The sequence below is a fragment of the Periplaneta americana genome, chromosome 8 (assembly GCF_040183065.1).
Source record: "Periplaneta americana isolate PAMFEO1 chromosome 8, P.americana_PAMFEO1_priV1, whole genome shotgun sequence".
In the NCBI taxonomy this organism is placed as follows: domain Eukaryota; kingdom Metazoa; phylum Arthropoda; class Insecta; order Blattodea; family Blattidae; genus Periplaneta; species Periplaneta americana.
The window spans coordinates 23,266,610-23,286,901 of record NC_091124.1 but is presented as its reverse complement, the minus strand read 5'-3'; the positions used below and the strand labels follow the sequence as shown (position 1 = coordinate 23,286,901).

General features: G+C 34.9%; 1 protein-coding gene across 3 annotated transcripts in view; it reads right to left on the bottom strand.

Moving 5' to 3' along the window:
* Window positions 1–3,399: 3,399 nt before the first annotated feature.
* The window catches only part of LOC138704579 (eIF-2-alpha kinase GCN2-like), a 73,007-nt gene continuing 56,114 nt past the window's right edge, over window positions 3,400–20,292 (bottom strand). Inside the window, exons 16-20 of one of the 3 annotated variants that reach the window (XM_069832625.1) lie at window positions 18,562–18,784; window positions 13,046–13,161; window positions 6,597–6,801; window positions 6,162–6,322; window positions 3,400–5,235 (exon numbers count right to left, since the gene is read on the bottom strand). In XM_069832625.1, coding sequence (XP_069688726.1) covers window positions 5,109–5,235; window positions 6,162–6,322; window positions 6,597–6,801; window positions 13,046–13,161; window positions 18,562–18,784 — 832 coding nt within the window. In that variant the 3' untranslated portion in view covers window positions 3,400–5,108. Of the gene's footprint in view, window positions 5,236–6,161; window positions 6,323–6,596; window positions 6,802–13,042; window positions 13,162–13,324; window positions 13,523–18,561; window positions 18,785–20,292 lie in introns of those variants that run through there. The other 2 variants (XR_011333371.1, XR_011333372.1) reach the window with 2 other exon arrangements.

The following is a 20,292-nucleotide window of genomic DNA, read 5'->3' as shown; positions in this document are numbered from 1 at the left end:
CTAAGAAAAATACATAATTATTATTATATAATTTATAATAATATCACTTCTCCACAAGAATACTTAGAAAAAGTACGTACAAACAAACAAACAAACAAACAAACACACACATTTTCTATTTTTTTGTGTAGAATTTTGGGTGGACTTCTACCCTTCCTCTCAGATGAAGTACTAGTAATGCTAATTTCATTGCTATCTGCTTCATAATAGAATGCATTCAGTTTAAAAGAAGACCGCACAATTGATGACTAAATAGTAACTAAGGAGTAATCTACAGTTGTGGACAAATGCATTGAGATGGAGGGACATTATTTCCAACATATGCTGCAGATGTATAGGGCGGGTCCTTTTTTAAGGTGAACGCTCTGTAGTTAACTTAATCAATACAATAAGTCAGTAGAATGTAAAAAGAAATTAAATAAAGGCTACTGACTTTCGAACCACGCTGACCAAAAACAAATGAATGTGCAAAAGAGGTAGACAAAGGAATACACATATGAAAGAAAATAAAGGTGTAATAATGGAAGATCGAAGAATGGAAGTTCGTGAAATTATCACAGATTTATGATGATAGTGAAGAGTACTTTAATGTAGAGTTACCAGAAATCTCTCTTTCATACTTTTGTTCACAGCAAAAACCTGTCCCCGAAATGTCCCCGGTTTTTAATAAACTTCCAAGTAGTCTCTGTTTTTAAACGCGATTTATATTTTATTATTGTTAAATCCTTAAGATCAGAGATGCTAATAGTTATTTCATAAAACATTCTAATAAAGGATTGGTGTCAGCAGATAACAGACAAAACTGTTAATATTTGATACAGTTCTATAGATGGGATACAAATAAGCCAATGCCAGAAGAGACCAGACATGTCGAATGACAATCTAGTGGCATTGGTTAAAAAAATATAATTACAGATAATTGGACTCACTTGAAAATTAATATTACAGTTCATTCCTTTAGAATTAGACAATGTGTAAAATAATCTCAAGGTGTTGCATTCTCGATAGTTTCAAAAGGAGGCTATAGCCAATGTTGTTGTTGTTGTTGTTGTTTTCTAATGCCAGGCGTTTGACAATAAAGTCATTTGACCTCTTGCACTCCAATATTTTTCAAAGATATTATCATGACCAGCCACTGAAGCACAGATTCTGAGGTGTTCCGAATCCATTTCTTGGTTTGAGTTGCACAATGGACAGTTACGGGACTGATATATTCCAATTCTATGCAGGTGTTTGGCCAAACAATCATGGCTTGTTGCCAATCTAAATGCAGCTACAGACGATTTTCGTGGTAAATCGGGAATTAACTGTGGATTTTGATGCAGAGAGTTCCATTTTTTCCCTTGGGATTGTGTTATCAAATTTTGTTTGTTGAAGTCTAAGTATGTAGATTTAATAAATCTTTTTACAGAATAATACGTAGATTTAGTAACAGGTCTGTAAGTAGCAGTGCTGCCCTTCTTTGCTAAAGCATCCGCATTCTCGTCATGAGAGGCGATTAAAATAGGTACCCAGTGCCTGGGGGTATAGCTGTGTCACTTGTCTCTGGGGACACAAATAGAATTGGTACTCCAGGTTTGGGGTTGGTAACGGGGTTGACAACTTCATTCTGGATAAAAGCACTGCTGCGAAATTAGAACAAAGGGAACAAGTCGGACAGAATAACTGAAGCTGGACTGGCAAAAGTAGAAATAACATCCGAATTCGCACCTGGAAGTTTCTTAGTTCATACAGACCTGGTACTCTTAAAGTGCTGGAAGAGCAAATTGTTGTTGTTTGCTGTTGTTTAGTGTAATCTAAGAATACAGGTCTGAACCTCACAAACAAGGCACCACTTATGAGGCAACTAAGCCAGGAGATAATGGAGTAGGGTGGCCAGTTCTTTTTTCTTTCCATTGCATACATTGCCGATTAGCTATGTTACACTAATTAGACTTCAGACAGTATTATTAAAATATAATGTAGATGTAGCAGCTATACAAGAAACCAGATAACTTCGGGAAGTAATCTTAGAAAAGAAAGATCATACTGCTTACTGCTACAGAAAATGTGGAGACCAAAAATGAGATGGCTGCATTGTGTGAAAGATGACTTGGCGAAACTGGAGGAGAAAAATGCAAGAAGATTTTTAAGGATGCCTAGATCCACCTTGGGCTGCAGTGCAGATGATGATGATGATTATAATAATAATGACAACAAAAATACATTAATGAATTTAAATACTATTATAGTCACAATCATGCCATTGTATGAAAGAAAAATTTCACAACCTCGAGGGGGAACCTCTTTCATACCATGGCATGATTGTGACTATAATAGTATTTAAATTCATTAATATGTCACATCAACGGACGTGCATACGTCACCAAACATCGTAAGATGAAGATTAAAAATACATTGTTAAAGTATACAATATGAAATTGAGTACATATCATTATTCTGGGGGTGAAGAAGGGATAGTGACGCGAAACATACAGCCTCTCCTATCCAAATGCCATCCTCACCTTCCCGTGGTCCACCCTGTTTCTACCAACGAGGAAATGGCGACCGAGTCACAGCGGTATAACTGTTTCATCAAATGCAGAGGAAATGCTGCATTACAAGCCTGTCCAGAGGCTAAAAGTGGCAGCCCCACTACTGGACTACCTAACGATAAGGCTAGTAACCTATCTTAGGGAAAACTACATTACTTTCAAGCCTCAAACAAGCAGTGTAAGGAATTTACAAAGAGGATTGTATACATTAAATGAAATATTAAAAGATTTTGGGATGGAAATTTCAGCACAAAAATCAAAAGTAATGGCATTTTTAGGACAAGACCCAGTGAGAAGTAAGATAATACACAATAACCAATGCCTCGAACAAGTGCAAAATTTCAATTATCTGGGTTGTGAAATATCTTATCAAAATGAAAAAGATGTGAACAAGAAAATTACCAAATTTACACAAATTCTAGGAATAATAAACAATACATTAAAAGCTAAATTAGTACAAAAATCTACAAGAATAAAAATATATAATACACTAGCATTACCCACCCTTCTATACCGAAGCGAGATTTGGACATTAAAGAAAAAAGACATGAACAGAATCAAAGCAACGGAAATGAAATTTTTCAGGAGAACAGCAGGATATACTCTTTTAGACCGAAAAAGGAATGAAGAAATTTTAGAACAATTAGAAGTAGAGTCAGTAGAAGAAAAAATCACCAGATACAAATTCAATTGGCTAGATCATGTAAGAAGAATGGAAAATTCAAGAATCCCAAAAATTATGATGCAATATAAACCTAGAGGACATCGTCGACCAGGAAGACCGTTAAGAAGAGTGCTAGATGGGGCCGAAACAGGTCTACAGAGGCCTAATTCGTGAAGGATGATGATGATGATAATGATCATTATTCTGCTGGCTGGCAGGTCATACAAAAGCTGAAGTGCTAAAATAGTACTTTCTAAATATCTTATATAAAGACTAAAGTGAAGCCTGTACATTCTTACGGACTGTCTCAAAAACTGCTTCAGACTGTAGGGGAGACCAGTGTAAAGTGGCCTACCTGGATAAAACGGCCATGTGTAAACATACCTTTAGCAGCATTGCCATATTGCCGATTATGTAGTGCACTACGTCAGAACTGCTTCTGAAAGTGGTCTGTAAAGTCGTGGATGGCTGTCTTCACAATTTATGATTATTTCGATATGATAACTGTTTTTGGAGGTTCTGATCTAAGGTATCTACTTATTATTTGATATAATTTCATACATAATATACATAATGTGAAATGTTTATCTACTGCTTGATGTAATAGAGGTTATAAAGTTCAACATGCATGTGTTCGAAACTACTTCAAGATGGCGGTGTTATGCTATAAGCTTGTTTGTTTAGATGCATGTGTTCGGCCATGCATGGTGGCCGTTTTACACAGCGCTTGGCCGTTTTAGACCGTGCTTGATGGTTTTACTCTGATATCTCTGACATAATACATTGAAACATTAGAACTTCTACAAGTAATTCGGTTTCTTTTCCAGTATCAACTAGGCTATAAATAGACGTATTAGGAACACTGATAGAAATTCTTGGAGCTGGGAAAATATGAGGGAAGCCATTAAAGCTGTTCAGGAAAATAAAATGAGAACTACAAAGGTAAGCAAAATGTATGATTTGTCTAGAACCAATCTGAGACGGCGAGTCGAAGAAAGGAATATAGCCTAGATGCCATGTGCTGAAAAACTAAAAGAGAAAGCTGAAGCAGCCAGGTTCAAGAAAATAATTTTGGAAAAGAAGAATACTAAGAATATTGAAATTACAAGTAGCAAAGAGAATTTAGACGATGAGGAAGATGCTGAATGCATATTTTGTCAAGAAAATATCCACTCCATTTCAGCTAGTGGTGAAGGATGGGCTCGCTGTATGTCGTGCATGAAATGTGCTCATGAAGAGTTTCCTGGACTTGATCCTGTAGCAGACGATGATTTCACCTGCGGTTTGTATCGCTAGACTATTAAATTTAAATGTCCTAATTCATGTTATAATTGATACCATATTAATGCTTTCTTTTCAATTATATGATCTTAGTTAATTAGATTAACATGTTCCACTTTCACGATAATAAATAATATCGTGTAACTATATGTATTTTTCAACTGAATATGTTTTCTATCATATTTTTTCTAGCATAATATACACTGGGCCGTTTTACACAGATGCCAGTGTAAAACGGCCATTATATTACACTTCTGAAAAATTTTAATTTCGACAATATATACATTTTTTCAAAATTTAAAAAATACCATATCACTGTCCTTGGATGATATACAAATCACACCTTTAAATTTAGACTCTTGAGCACACCGAAAGTTGTGTAAAGTAACACTTAAAATTAAGGTGGCCGTTTTACACAGGTTTCCCCTACTGTTACAACCCTCCATATACTAGATATAATTGGACAGACAAACTTTGAGTACATATGAAAGCTAAAAATGTTTATACTGAGACTTGATCACTCTTAAAATGTTCAAATGAATTTGGTTTTTATTTAAAAACGTTGTAACAGCATTTATAGCAAGACTAGGCATCCGAAGACTTCACACATACAAATAGGAACTTATGATTCACACAAAGAACTTGAAAGTTCTATCATATTCATTGTATAAAATGATGGAGCTGTTGCTTTTCTCTCTTTTCAACCTGCAGAGTTCATTACAGATGCGAGTTAAGTATGTTTTGTCTTGAGGGAACCTATAAAAACAAAACAGAGATACATTAAGGTTTGGACTCAGAGCTGATTCATAATGCTAAGTAAAAGTGACGTGAATACACCATTCCTTATGTGTACTCATACTCGACCAGTTAACTAAAGACACAATAATCAAAGAAGATAAGAAGGAAGATATGTACTCTTTTCACTAACTTTCGTGGATGAGTTCTCAATAAAACAAACACTCCTTCTTATATCAGGGGCGTATTTTGCGGGCTACCGGGGCTACAAGGAAATTACAAAAGAAAAAGTTTATAATATAACATAATGTAATAATTTTGTATTATTAGTTTTACCATAGTAATTAAAATTAAAGTAATTGTTAGATATATTTTGTGTAATAATAGGGTCAGCGGTAGCCCAAACCCTTTAACCAGTATACGCCCCTGTCTTATATATGATTGCAAGAATCTTGTTCTCCGTCACTTGGCTATTTTTACTTTAAAATTTACAGAAGTCTTTACCATCATGGCTCAACAAGGTCACAATTATTCAATACCCATAATATTGGCTAATTGAGATTTCCCGGTCTCTGATTGGGTCAAAAACCGTGATAGAATTTATATTTAACTCATGCGGTGAATTTGTTCAGCGGCATCTAATTATTAATCAAATACTCTCTCCTCAACTGCACGCTGGGATGTTCTGAGATGCGAAAGAGGGAGTGGTGTGAGGAAAACAACGGGAAGACACTGCAGTTATATTTACCAAGAAAAACAGAGAAAAAACATGGCATGATGAGCACTTCCACAGTAAACAGTAAGATTTGTTGATGGTATGGCGTTGTTAGCAGAAGAGGAGGTGATACTAAGGAATATGTTAATGAAACTAAATGACAGCTGTGAGAAATATGGAAAGCCCGCCACTGCTAAAAATGTAATTCTGTAATGCTTAGAATTGGCCTTACCTTCCAACAAAGGGCACAATACTTTCACGGAGCTTTTGCTGGTCTGAGTGTAGTTCAAGATGTGAGGCTAATGAATCCATTACAACAGACTCATCTATATACACAGCCAACACTTCCGCACGTGCCTTTGGAGAGATATACTCCAGAATGTGTTTCTGCATCTACACAAAAAGATAACACACAAATAATTATACAACTAAAACTGTAATTAAAGAACATAGTTTCACTTCACATTATATATAAGAACAGCTACTTTAACGAGAGGTACATATTTGAACTTATTAAAGATTCCATTCTTACAGATCTTACATTTTGCATATTCACCGTTGGAGTTCTCTGTCTGCTTTAAGTTCACTACATAAACATACTTAAAGTGTAAACAGTTCATAACTCCAAGTTTATAGACAAAGAATATTAAGAGAAAAATAAATTTACCTGTAATTCATACATTTTCTTCAATGCGTATGAATATTTTACCTTTGTAATAAAAGTAAAATTTAACAAAGACTTTTTCGTGGGGTCTGTGCTTAGCTGTTCAGACGCTGACACATTCAATGTCTCTGTCCTACCATCCTTGCTCTCCAACAATTGCTGCAAGACATTCACCAGAGCTCCAGTCTGCACTTCTCTTTCTTGGAACCTGCATGACAATAAAATTTACATATTTTAATATATACAAATCAGAGGTGTGCTTAAAAACCCAACAGACCTTTCTAACTCTGGTTCGAGACATCAAACAGAAAGTACAACTTCACCAATTAAAGGAAACCTTACTAATAAAACACAATCCCTCCGAGCAGTGGTTCTCAAGTTGTGTTCCACGGAACTCCAGGGTTCTTCAGAGTTGGTTCCAGGGTTCTGTGAAATATTTTCTGCAATTGTGGACAACTCTGCATGTCTACATTTAATAAGAGCAAAAGAACACAATGTGTATAGAGTTAGACTTGACAAGCATGGAAAATGTATTACAACGCCTTAAATATTTGTTTTGTCAAAATTACACCATGTCTTTTGGTACACATAATTAACTGCTGTATTTAGGAATTCTGAATTACTGTTAAAACGAGCATGCCATCGCAACAGTGGACAACAGTGGAAGGAGTATACACAATCATTGTGCGTCAAATTGTAAAAAAATTATTTACTTATTAAGAAGATTAAACAATTTTATTGGTTCCTGCCTTATTAATAGGGACCTGAATTTTTAGCATCTATTTTCTTCAAAATTAGCATTTATTTCTCTGAAATTAGCATCTACCTTTTTCAAATTAGCATATATTTTTTTGGAAACTTTTTGCATTCCACCTTTCATTTTTCAAAAGATAACACTGTGCACACAGTTCAGCGTTTTCCTCCTTCAAATTACATTGTCTGTCTGAAACAACAGCACCATACGGTACTGTGATAAAACGCGTTCACTGCCAACATTGTTTGTTGGTGTCCACAATACAAACAACATTCTGAAAATACCGTACTTATAAATAAATTTAGCTTTCTTTATGAAAAGGCTGCCAGATTTGACAAAGCGTATTACATATAATTTGGAAACACACCTAAAAGGTAAAATTATACACATTAGAAACGGTTAGGGAATCAGATATGCAAAATGTCAGAAAAATTTATACCTAAGTAGCATTTGTGCTTATTTGCAGTTAAGAAAGGGGGGGATATTATCAGATAGGTTAGAATGATCTGAATGCCGCGAGAAAAATAATAATACGGAGTGATTGGCATTGATATCTAAACCACAACAGCCATCGGTTAAGATAACTTGAAATTTCCATTATCACTCCCATACAAGTGATTTCTCAATATCTGAATCGATCCTTTGAGGGCACTAATGGCTATTTCCTTCACAATGCTGTGTGTTAGGCCCAGGATTTTACATTTGTTGGCAAAGAAGGAGGGTATGGTACCTCGTGCTCCCACCATCAGACCTATTACATCAATGTGGGACAGGCTATATTTATCTTTATAGAACGGGATTGTTGGTTCATAGATCCGTTTCTTTTCACTGTCCACCTCATGCGGTTGATCTGCATGTGTCTCAAATCTGATGGTGGGATCGAGTATGTATGCCGAGTTGTTCTTAATGGCTATGATATCAATTCGCCGAACACTTCCTTGTGTGGCTAGTCCCTGGACCTCTTGATGGACTGTAAATCCTACTTCCTTCAGTGCCTCGGCCAGCATAGAACGGACAGCATGGTGACGGATGTTGCGAAGGGCCTCACTATAGGGGCAGAAGCCAAGGATATGGGGAAGAGTTTCAATCTCGCTGAGACAGCGCCTACAGCGGGTACCATCCCGACTTCTACCCGGTACAGCTCGGACCGGAGCGACATAGCCTACCATTTTAAGGGCGTCTATCCATTCCGAGAGGGTTAGACCTTTGTGATTTCTTATCCAGCTGTTTGCTGGGGGGAACTCTTTGTTAAGAATCACTCCTTTACCCTTTTGTTGCAATGTACACGAATTTTCAAATTCTTTGTCTCTTAAAGCATCTCTAACTTTTCGAGAGTCCACAAAATTTTCACGATTATTTAAAAAAGAATTAGCAGGAGTTAATTTAAGGCTCTTTAAACATGTTTTACTCTCCTCAATAAGGTCCCTAGTGGAAGTAATGTAAGGATCATTAGTTTTGTGTAATACCCTTAAGCCGTTAATGTGTAGCGTGGATTCCCAGCGTACCCTAAAAAGACCAAGACCTTTATATTTACGATGTGTATATATCATAGAATCGAGTGTGTCATCTGGTAGTTGCAAAATTTCTTTAAGAGTGCTTTTAATAATTTTATCAGCGTTATCTAAAAAAGTATTGGGTATTGTTTTCAAGGGCATTGTCAGAAATGTGTAGATTAATGATGGGCAAATTGAGGAATTTAATATACAAAACTTTTGATCAGGATGTAATAAAGGCAACGAAATTAGCAAATCTAATCTAGTTTTCAGGTCGTTTAAAACGGTTTGGGAATCGAATATACAAACGTCTCTATTCCTAAAGCAATAAACATTTTTACTATGTCACATTTTTCATTTTTCACCTGCTGTTCACATAAAGTTCTTAAATGAATTATTGTATGCATTTCGAATTTCTTGTTTTGGTATACTCGAAAATCCTGGAAACATGTCAATATTTGATTCGTCAACACTATTCAATAGAACTACATTCTTCGGGAAGAATGTCTTCACTATAGCCTCAAGTTCTTTTGGCAAGGGTCCTTTTCCTTCAAAATTGACAGTTTATTCTTTGCTGACTGAACAGCTTTGGAAAATACATCTTTGCATGTAGCTTCACCCAATGGACTTAAAAAGTGCCTTTCATTTTTGTAGGCCTATATACATAACGAGATTTTCGCTTGAAAAATGGCATTTTACTGATAAATCGCTATTAAATATCATTTTTCTCGTGATTTCGCAATTTGATAAGAAATTCGCATTTTTTCGCACTTTAATTCGCTAGAAAATCATGCTAAATCACCTTACTGATGAAGAAAACTCCTTTCTACCCACAATTAAAAAATTTGCAAATTTCGCAAATGCGAAAATTTCAGGTCCCTACTTATGAAATGCCTGGCATGGTTTTTTTTCAGTCTCATTTGAATTGTGGAATTTTATTGTAGGGATATAGTGTCAGTGGAAAGGATGTTTTTCTTCTTCAGAAAAAAGCTGTGCGTGTTCTTAGTGGTTGTGACCCAAGGGAACATTGTAAGCCCTTATTCAATGAATTTGGCATTCTAACTCTTCATTCATTGTATATTTTTGCTAATAGTGTATTCACATATGAACATTTACATTAATATGATTCTGGTAATACAATACTAGTACATTCTCATGAGACTAGAAATATCCATAACCTAACTGCTTCTAAATGTAGATTAGCCGAAGATTTGTAATAGCCATTTTATTGTAAATGTGAAACTTTTTAATAAAATTCCTTCTAATATTAGAAATATTGATAACTGCAGAGTAATTAAAACCAAATTAAAAGATATACTTTTTAGCAAAAACTTTTTACACGTACAGGAATATATTGAATGTAATTTTAACTAATTTGTATGTAAACAGTTTTAACTTTGACGAGCCTGTTGTAATTTTATGTTATTTAATGCCTTTTAAATAAACTAAATTCTTTTTCTAATAGGAGTGATTAGCTTTGAATGGTCATTGAAAAGCTGTATGTATGCTAGTTGGGCAAACGAATCAATTTTAGTTCATAGTATGTCACTGATGTAAATGGATGGTCGATGTCTTTAAATAATTTTGTCAGTGCACAGCTTAATTTTTAATGCGACTACAAGTTGTGTGGGTAAGTAACGAAAACGTGGAGGTGTTAAAAGAAAGGATGGTGACGAAAAGAATTATGAAGATGACAATAAAAGAGTTGTAGCAAATAAACCAATGCTATAGCTTTCTCACATTGACCAGTGGCGGCTCCTGCATATTTCTTAAGAGGAGGAAAGAAATTAACAGCACTAAATGACACCTTCTTGAATGAAACATGCTACAAATTAGCCTACATGCATACATGTAAGACCAGGTTGTGTTGGGGTTGGCCTTCCTTTCTGTATAGCAATAATCTGTTCTTGTAAACTGAGTTTCCTAAATTGTCCAAAATATATTATGATTTCACTTCCATTCATTCTTGAATAATTGCACAAATTAACAATTACAAGGAAATTCACAACCTCGTAGCATTTTTCGAAGACACTACAGCATCACACGTGTTGGAAGAGACTAGCAACTAACTCGTAACCGGAACCGTTTTACGGAAATGGAAATGGGAATGGGAAATAATCTGAGGAAAGCGAGAACACTGCACCCACCCACGTGGTCTGTGTTGCCACATGTACATTTTACAAGTTCAGTATCACATACTTTTGAAGAATGTCAGTTCTTGTAAAGTCATACGATCATTATTGTTCAAAGCTGCCGGTGGCCGATTAATTTTTTATGTTAAAAATGATGTAGTTTGGAGTACCTACTTTCAGTTTCAAATATATTTATACAAAACTGACAACTTGGCTGTTGCCCTGTCTAGTAAACAATGAATAGAAGTGAATTTCAGGGGCCAACCACAGTCTACTATATACAGTCACGAAGCTTGAGTTTTGAGGGTGCTAGAAACAATAGACTGTGACGGTTCTATTTTGCATTCCCTCTAATGAGGCGATATTAGCGATCCTAGTGGTGAGCAACTATCTGTTTGCATATTTACTACGTACTGAGCTTCGCGACTGTATATACTAGACTGTGGGCCAACTATGTAAAACTACTTCCTCTTTGTTTTACATAAACCCGACTTTAACTTTCAAATATCCATGAAAGTACCATGAATAGTAGCCTATATAAAGTGCAATGAATAATATTTTTGATTTATAATTTTAAAAAAAGGTTTACATGGTGTCTTTCATAGTGTTGCGTTAAAACTGTTTTTGTTGTGTCTCCTCCTAGATGTGTTATAGTGTGGTTGAATGCAACATCGTTAGATGGCAGCGGTAGCGAGCTTGCTGCACAACCAGTCGGTTTCTATTTCCTGTCCATAACTGATTCAGAGGAGGATCTCCTCCCTCTCCGTTCATTTACTTGATTTAAAACTCTGCTTCTTTCTCTAATGCGCTGTTGTCTATGTGTGTTAACTGCAATAGAGGAGGAATGGAGTGCCTTTCCTCTACACAAACAATCTCGCATCTTTCTCACAGTTTTCTACAGCACATAAGCGAGCATCGTTTAAAACTCGATCAACCGAGTTTTTCTTATAGCTGTGAACTTAAAAATTATCGAATCTTCCTCGAATTTCAAGGCACATATTTTATTTGGTATTTACTTTCAAAAGAAGAAAATGTGAGGAGGACGTTCCTCCCTTCCCTCCTCCGAGGAACCGCCACTGCATTGAACCAAAGTTCAAGAAACTCAGCTTTGCTAAAGAAATACATTCATCGCACTAGATAGTTATGAGTAAGTGAAATGAAAATAGTAAATAGAAAATTATAATAATTCTGTGGGACCATGTATGAAACAAAATGACATGTTATTACTGCAATACAGTATGTTGATAAACATTTCATTTATCATCCCGGAAGGTTCAAACTGTGATTTTTGTATTATTTAGTATTATCATTATTATTATTGTCGTCGTCGTCGTTGTTGTTGTTGTTGTGAACTCCTTAATAGTACACAATCATAATTAATTGGTTTATGACGATGCCACAAAATTGACTGCTGTTATTTCCAAACATGTTTCAATTTCCGAACATTTATTACATTAATATTTACAAATATTTATAAAGTAATTAGGGCTAATTACATAACATTTAATTATTTTACTTAAAATGAACAGAACATCATACATCAATTTCCAACATAACTTAAGAGTGCACATTTTGCAATGGGTTTCGCCAGTCACTATTTTTATTGATCAGGATTGCAAAACAATTTGAGAACCACTGCTCCAGAGTTATTTGATAAAGAATAATATTTAACTTAATCAGAAAATGTTATGAAACCTTATACTCCTTCAGGCATTTTAAGGCATTACTATAAACGATAAATTAAATCATCAAGTCAGTGAGTGCTATATATTTTACAACAAATCATGGTGGTACTAGCACTGGTGCAATATGCTCCTTCCCCCCCCCCCCCCTTTCACATATGGTTAGATTCGAACACTACTAATTTTGATGGTAAAAGTTTGACTATTCTTTCAAGCTTAATACTATCAGATTGAAAAACAGCTATCCTTGCTATAGAATGGGATATAATAATAATAACAATAATAATAATAATAATAATAATAATAATACTTTAATAATACAGCAGCAGTGCCATTCAGTATTTTATTGCACTTTTTAAATGACGTTTTCAAGTGAAATATTCATACCAACCTCTTTTCTTCTTCGTTCCAATTTAAAACAATCACTTTGTCCTTCTCTTTTTCTTTCTGTACAACTGCGTGCTGAATCGAGTTCTCCAGACAATAGTTCCGCATTTCTTCCACGGTCTGTGTACAAAGAACAAGGCAAAATAGCAGATAGTCCCTTTCATGCAGTAAACAAGGAGCTTGGTTTTACAATTGCAATAACAAACTTCAGAAATATCTCTATACATCACATGACAACGATTGTTAAAAAAATTGCACTTCATAATAAAAGAATGATTCAAACCTTGATGTCACTAGTAGGTCTGACACATCCAGCTTGCCCCTCATTCTCATAAGATTTGCAACGGACAGAATTCCAGTTCCTTCAGTAAGAAGTCATTACATTGCTGAGGTACAAACTGGTTTCATACAGTGAGATTCATGACGTTACATCGGCACATATGTAACTTTTTTTTCTAAAATCATTCTATTGCTATACAAACTATGCAAAGAAACACAAGAACAAAAAATATATCACACTACGAAAACAAAAACACACACAATATCACATCTTCATTCAGGGAACTGAATTACAACATTGCCTAGAGAACAGACTACAAAAACATTTCAACACATAAATAAACAAAAACAACCTAACAGGACTTTACAAATGAACAAGCAATAATTGTAACATCCTCTACATCGGACAAACTGGGAGGTCTTTTCAAACACGATACAAAAAACACATCACAGCCATAACCAAATCACACAATACTTCAACCTATGTCTAAGCTAAGGTTAGCAGATGTTCCCCTTTCTGGAGACAGTCCAGATAACAGTCATCCCCGAATATAATAATTTGTAACCAGATATCCCAGATTTTCAGTGTCAATTATTAATACGGTTTAATGATCATTGAGCATTGTTGTGAACGAATTTTGGTAATGCAACTTTGCCACTTACTCATGATGCCACAATCAAAAATGAATTTTTTTTATTAGGTTATTTTACGACGCTTTATCAACAGCTTTGGTTATTTAGAGTCTGAATGAGAAATGAAATGAGTCCGGGGTCCAACACTGTAAGTTACCCAGCATTTGCTCATATTGGGTTGAGGGAAAATCCCGGAAAAAACCTCAACCAGGTAACTTGCCCCGACCGGGAATCGAACCCGGGCCACCTGGTTTCGCGGCTAGACGTGCTAACCGTTACTGCACAGGCGTGGACTCAAAAATGAAGGTGAGGACATAACTGAAGTCGAATCTTCCATATTGTATCAAGGTTAATAGAAAACCTGCACCCCTGGGAAGCACAGAACATTATTCCATCAGCAATTAAGAAACTTTTGGCATCTTTAGAAGAAGTGGTTCTTATTCCACAACAGAATTCTCAGTGTTTCTTGTGAATTTTATGAAAATGCTATTAAATATCTCTATTCCTGGGTTATTCATTCACAAGATATTTATGGAATGTATACTGCTAAGATCTCCAGAAAGAGAAATAGCTTGATTTCCTGATTAGAAATATTCTTGCACAGAATAGAACGGATTTCTAAGAAGTCACGTTTTCACTTTTACTTTGAATCTTCGTAATGACATTTTCTGTGCTTCACGTGATAACATGTTAAACATCTTACAGCCCAAGATATAAGGACTACTTTTAACTTTAGATAGTCGGCAATATGGTATGTCTAGTTTTTCTTTATTATGAGCATTATATTCATGTTTATCCATTCTAATGGTGGTCATAAAGATTTTTCTTTATATACAGAAGGAGTTCAAGAATAGATTATTTAACAACTGTTAAGATTGACTTCTATATAAAAAGTGGTTTACAGTGGAACTCCTTCTGTATATAAAGAAAAATCTTTATGACCACCATTAGAATGGATAAACATGAATATAATGCTCATAATCAGGGAAAGGATTTATATGTAAATACATATTTACTTATAAAGCTAATATAATTTATATTTTGCATTATCTTTATGTTTCACAATGTGTAGGGTTGAAAAATCCTACTTTTATTTTCCATATTTTTCCATATTTTAGAGTTTAGTACATATTTTCGTTAATTTCCATATATTTTCCATATTTCATATAAAACAGTCCATATTATATTAGGTTTAACAATAAAACAAAACAAAATTCCATTAACTTTTAAAAATACATTTCAACAATAGAGATTTAAACACATGTTCAGTAATCCCTTTAACATCAGAGTTATTTGAAAATTAGCAGTCCTATCAACAATGGGAAAGTAAGTTACAAAACTGTATTAATTTAATTTAAAATTTTTAACAGACTTCAGTTGTGCAGCTCAACAGTTAAATGCCAGTCAGAGTACACATAGGTTCAGTTTTGTAAATCATACTATAAAGACGGTAAATATGCCAAAAGTACGTCATTCAGTCAATTTAAAATCAAAACTAACAAGTTACATTTCAGAATTTAAAGAAGATGGTTTATCAACTGACAATAAAATATTATTTTGTAATTTGTGTCAGTGTGCAGTATCATCTACACAAAAGTTCCTGGTGCAACAACACATTACAACTAGTAAACATCAGGCCAACAAACAACTAAATTCCAAGCAGAGACAATTGTTTTTAACACAACCAACAACATCGAATGTAAGATCTGAGTTTAACATCGACCTGTGCCGTTCTCTCATCTCTGCTGATATTCCTCTCTACAAACTAAAGAATAAGGTCTTCAGGGAATTCCTTGAAAAATATACTCAACATACAATCCCGGATGAGTCAACACTTAGGAAGACGTATGCTCCATCCATCTACGATGAGACAATACAGAAGATAAGAGATGAAATTAAAGATAGTTCAATTTGGGTTTCCATTGATGAGACTCCCGACAAAGAAGGTAGACTTGTTGGTAATGTAGTTATCGGTTTGTTAAGTGAACAATATTCTGAACGAATTCTTTTACATTGTGATGTTCTAGAAAAGTGCAATAACAAAACTATAGTTAAACTGTTCAACGAAGCTATGGGTATCCTGTGGCCAAAGGGTATTATGTACGATAATGTGTTATTCTTTATTAGCGATGCTGCCCCTTATATGGTCAAAGCTGGACAAGCATTATCTGTTGTATATCCTAAATTGACTCATTTTACTTGTGTGGCGCATGCATTTCATCGTGTGGCAGAAGTGGTCAGAGACAATTTCCCTAAAGTAGATTTGTTGATTTCATCAGTGAAAAAAGTATTTCTCAAAGCTCCCAGTAGAGTTAACGTGTTGAAAGAAATGTACCCTGAAATTCCATTGCCACCAAAGCCAATTTTAACTAGATGGGGTACATGGCTAGAAGCAGTTCAATATTATGCCGAACATATAGACTCTATTAACAATGTTCTCCTTGCATTGGACTCTGAAGATGCAGTCTCAATTGATACTGCGAAAACAGTTACCTGTGACATAAGTGTGAAGAATGACTTAGCTCACATTCAGCATACATTTTCATGCATCATAAAAACGCTCAAAAGTCTCCAAAATAGGCACCTTTCACTATCTGAAAGTTTTGAAATTATAAATAGTACTGTGGAACAACTGAATCGTGGTAGAGGTAAAGTTGCAGATGCAGTAAGAGCTAAGGTGGACACTGTACTTTCAAAAAACCCTGGATATGAAGAACTACAAAAGGTTGTTGCTGTGATGAGTGGTGAATCAACAGTGAAGATTAACTTGGACTTATCCCCAGCAGACATTGTGAAATTGAATTATGTACCAGTTACTTCTTGTGACGTCGAACGCTCTTTTAGTCAGTATAAATCTATCCTCAGAGACAATAGAAGAAGATTCACTTTTCAGCACTTGAAAGAAATGTTTGTAACCTATTGTTATGGTAACAGACAATAAAAATTGTGTTTTGTTGAAACTACATTGGAAGATAAGGTACGTCCATTATATTTTTTGTTTAGTTTGATTAAAATGTACCAATATTTAACGTACATAGTCATTTTTTTATAATTTGAAGTCCATATTTAATTCCATATTTTGGTAAAAATCCATATTTAATTCCATATTTTGGTAAAAATAACTACATATATATTTACATATTTCATATATTTTTAGTCCATATAAATCCGTTCCCTGCTCATAATAAAGAAAAACTAGACATACCATATTGCCGACTATCTAAAGTTAAATGTAGTCCTCATATCTTGGGTTGTAAGATGTTTAACATGTTACCACATGAAGCACAGAAAATGTCATTATGAAAATTCAAAGTAAAAGTGAAAACATGGCTTCTTAGAAACCCGTTCTATTCCCTGCAAGAATATTTCTAATCAGAAAATCAAACTCTAGAGATTTTTTAGGTTTCTTTCTGTCATTTTTATTATTATTTTTGTAATACGAGGGGGATCCAGGAAATAACGACCGTTCGCTCATACCCGCCGCGCAGCTGACTCCCCTTTTTGTTTGAAGGTCAACTGGCTTCCTTAACATGTGTTCTCATAATGTTGTGAGTACTGGTTGCAACAAATCGCCATTGTGCATTTTGTGTTACTTCAAAATGAAGGACGTGATTGATAATCCCGCCGACTGTGAGGTGAGGAGTGTGATTCGATTTTTGAATGCCCGACATTTGAAACCTGCAGAAATTTACCGGTAATTGAAAGAAGTGTATGGAATGCTTTCGAGAGGAGTTGTGCTTCTTCACGACAACGCTCGCCCGCACACTGCTGCTTCAACTCGAGAATTGCTGGATCAATTCGGTTGGGAAATCTTTGATCATCCGCCCTATAGTCCGGACCTTGCTCCTAGCGATTTTCACCTTTTCACTAAGCTGAAAGACTTTCTGGGTGGTACGCGTTTTGGAAGTGATGAAGAGTTGAAGAAGACAGTGAACACCTGGCTTAATGAACTGGCGGCAGAGGAGTATAACACGGGAATTCTAAAGCTAGTGAACAGATACGAAAAATGTTTAAATGTAGGTGGTGATTATGTAAAGAAGTAAAGGAAGCTTCAGTTATGTAACAGACTTTGTTTTTTTTTTCAAATAAATATATTTTTTTAATTATTACAGCAAAACGGTCGTTATTTCCTGGATCCCCCTCGTATATGAGGAGTGTCTCATAAATTGTTACTAAATTAATTCTTGCCTTACTGTATATTATTTGGGATTAGTGTTCTAATTTTCATCTAGATGATATGATATAAGCCTACTTTTGATTATCTTGACTCTAAGGAGTATTTGGGATTAGTCTGTTTTATCTTTAGTGGTGTATGTAATATTATAATATTTTGTATTTTAGTACGATAATTTTACACTTGTATTTTGACAATGCTTTTAGTATAACGACAGCTAATAAATACTATACTATTATATAACAAATTTATCAAATCTTCACACACATGCACACACACATACACGCATGCCAACACACCCCTACTCACACACACACATACTGGATTTTATAAAAGTATCTAGCATGCTACATAACTGTTCTCAAATAAGTTAAAAGCACGCACATTCATATCTACATCATTGCACTTGACTTTCAAATTTATACTCAACAAACCTGGAGATGGTCTACGAGAGAACATTTGATGTTTGCTGACAAAAGTTTCTTCATTGTGAAAGCCTTTTCCTTATCCTTGCGCAAGCAAACAGCAACATCTGCTGCAGGGGGTATGTCCTCATCAACTTTTAGAAGGGACACTAACTTGCTAAGGGACAAAGTAATTCCAGCTGCTGATGGAAGTTTCTTCTCTGATATCAGACCAACACTTTCCACCTTCTTACTGTAATAAAGCATATATATGTAGAATCACTCAAATCAGGAGTGTTAAAGTAGGCCTAGGGAAAATTCTTTTTATGGGCCACTGAAAGAGTTGAAGTGTAAGAAGACAATACTGAAAATTCTATGAAATGATACGTAATAATAATAATAATAATAATAATAATAATAATAATAATAATAATAATAATAATAATGATGATGATGATGATGATGATGATGATGATGATGATAATATTTTCATTGAACTGTTTTAGAAAAATTTTAAATCATGTCATTTATAATTAACCCACTTCCGAAAAAGCCAATCTGTTCTTGGAAAGACAAAAGTTTTTTTTTGTGAGTACTTCACTTCCGTCGTCCACCCAAGAGCCCCATCTAGTGGACGATGCACTGAAACTTGTAGTTCTTTCAGCCATCAAGAAGATGTTGCTCTTGATGGTGCACCATAGGAGGTGAACACTACATAACAATTATGGAGCAATGGTGGAATGCTGCTGGAGGGAATGGGAGGACCCTGCAAAAACCTACAATTAATCATCGTCTTTGGTCCACCACAAATTCCAGATGGACCCGTGAGGATTCGAACCTGGTTATCAGCATGGTAAGCCAATGCTCTACCATTCGGCTAACAGTGCGTCATTGGAAAGGCAAAAGCATAAAATATACAATAAGAAATATAAAAATATAAATAAGTTACTTTACAAAAAGAAATAAGATTAATTCTATGGTGCACGGTAAAAAGGGCGTGTCATAAATTGCGAGTTTTCAGTAGAGCAAAAGCAAAGTTTGAAATGAGGGCCAATACCATTATGGTGGGCTGAAACTCTGATGCTCTACATCATTATGAAAGAGGATATACATATGCCCTCTATAAAATTGGTACCGGTATTCAATCTCTTATGTTAGCGTACGCCCAAATTACATTTTTTTTCCCTTCATACCCCCAAACTACATTGCATGTTACTGAAGCAAGGAAAAACAACGATTGATATTGTAAAAGAAAGTATGTAAACTGCAGTAATTATCAACAAGCATTTTTATATACTATACCTAGTCAGTGAGACAATCCCATGTTGGGATATGCATACCATAGATTGAATACCACTGCTCTACAACATCTGAAGCGGTACATTTTTTTACTCACATGGAGGTCATAATTCAAAACCACCAATTTCTTACTTACGTCCTTTCTACTGCGCACCATACAATTATAATATAAAAATGAAGACATATTCTTAAGATTCCATTTTTCTGTTAGAGAAAAATTTGCTAAAATAATTCATACACTTCGCCTTTAAACCCAGAGGTATTCATTAACGTCAGGTGTGGTTAATTATTAATAAAATAATTATATATACAGTCTTGGGCCGTAACTACATCTATGTCTCAGACCAGATTCGGTATTACACTTAGGTTCAATTACTGGGTGAGAAATAGCGATCTTATTGTAGAAGAAGCTTAATAATTTGACAAGTACTTAGTTTTGTTTTTGTGATGATATGTTAAAAA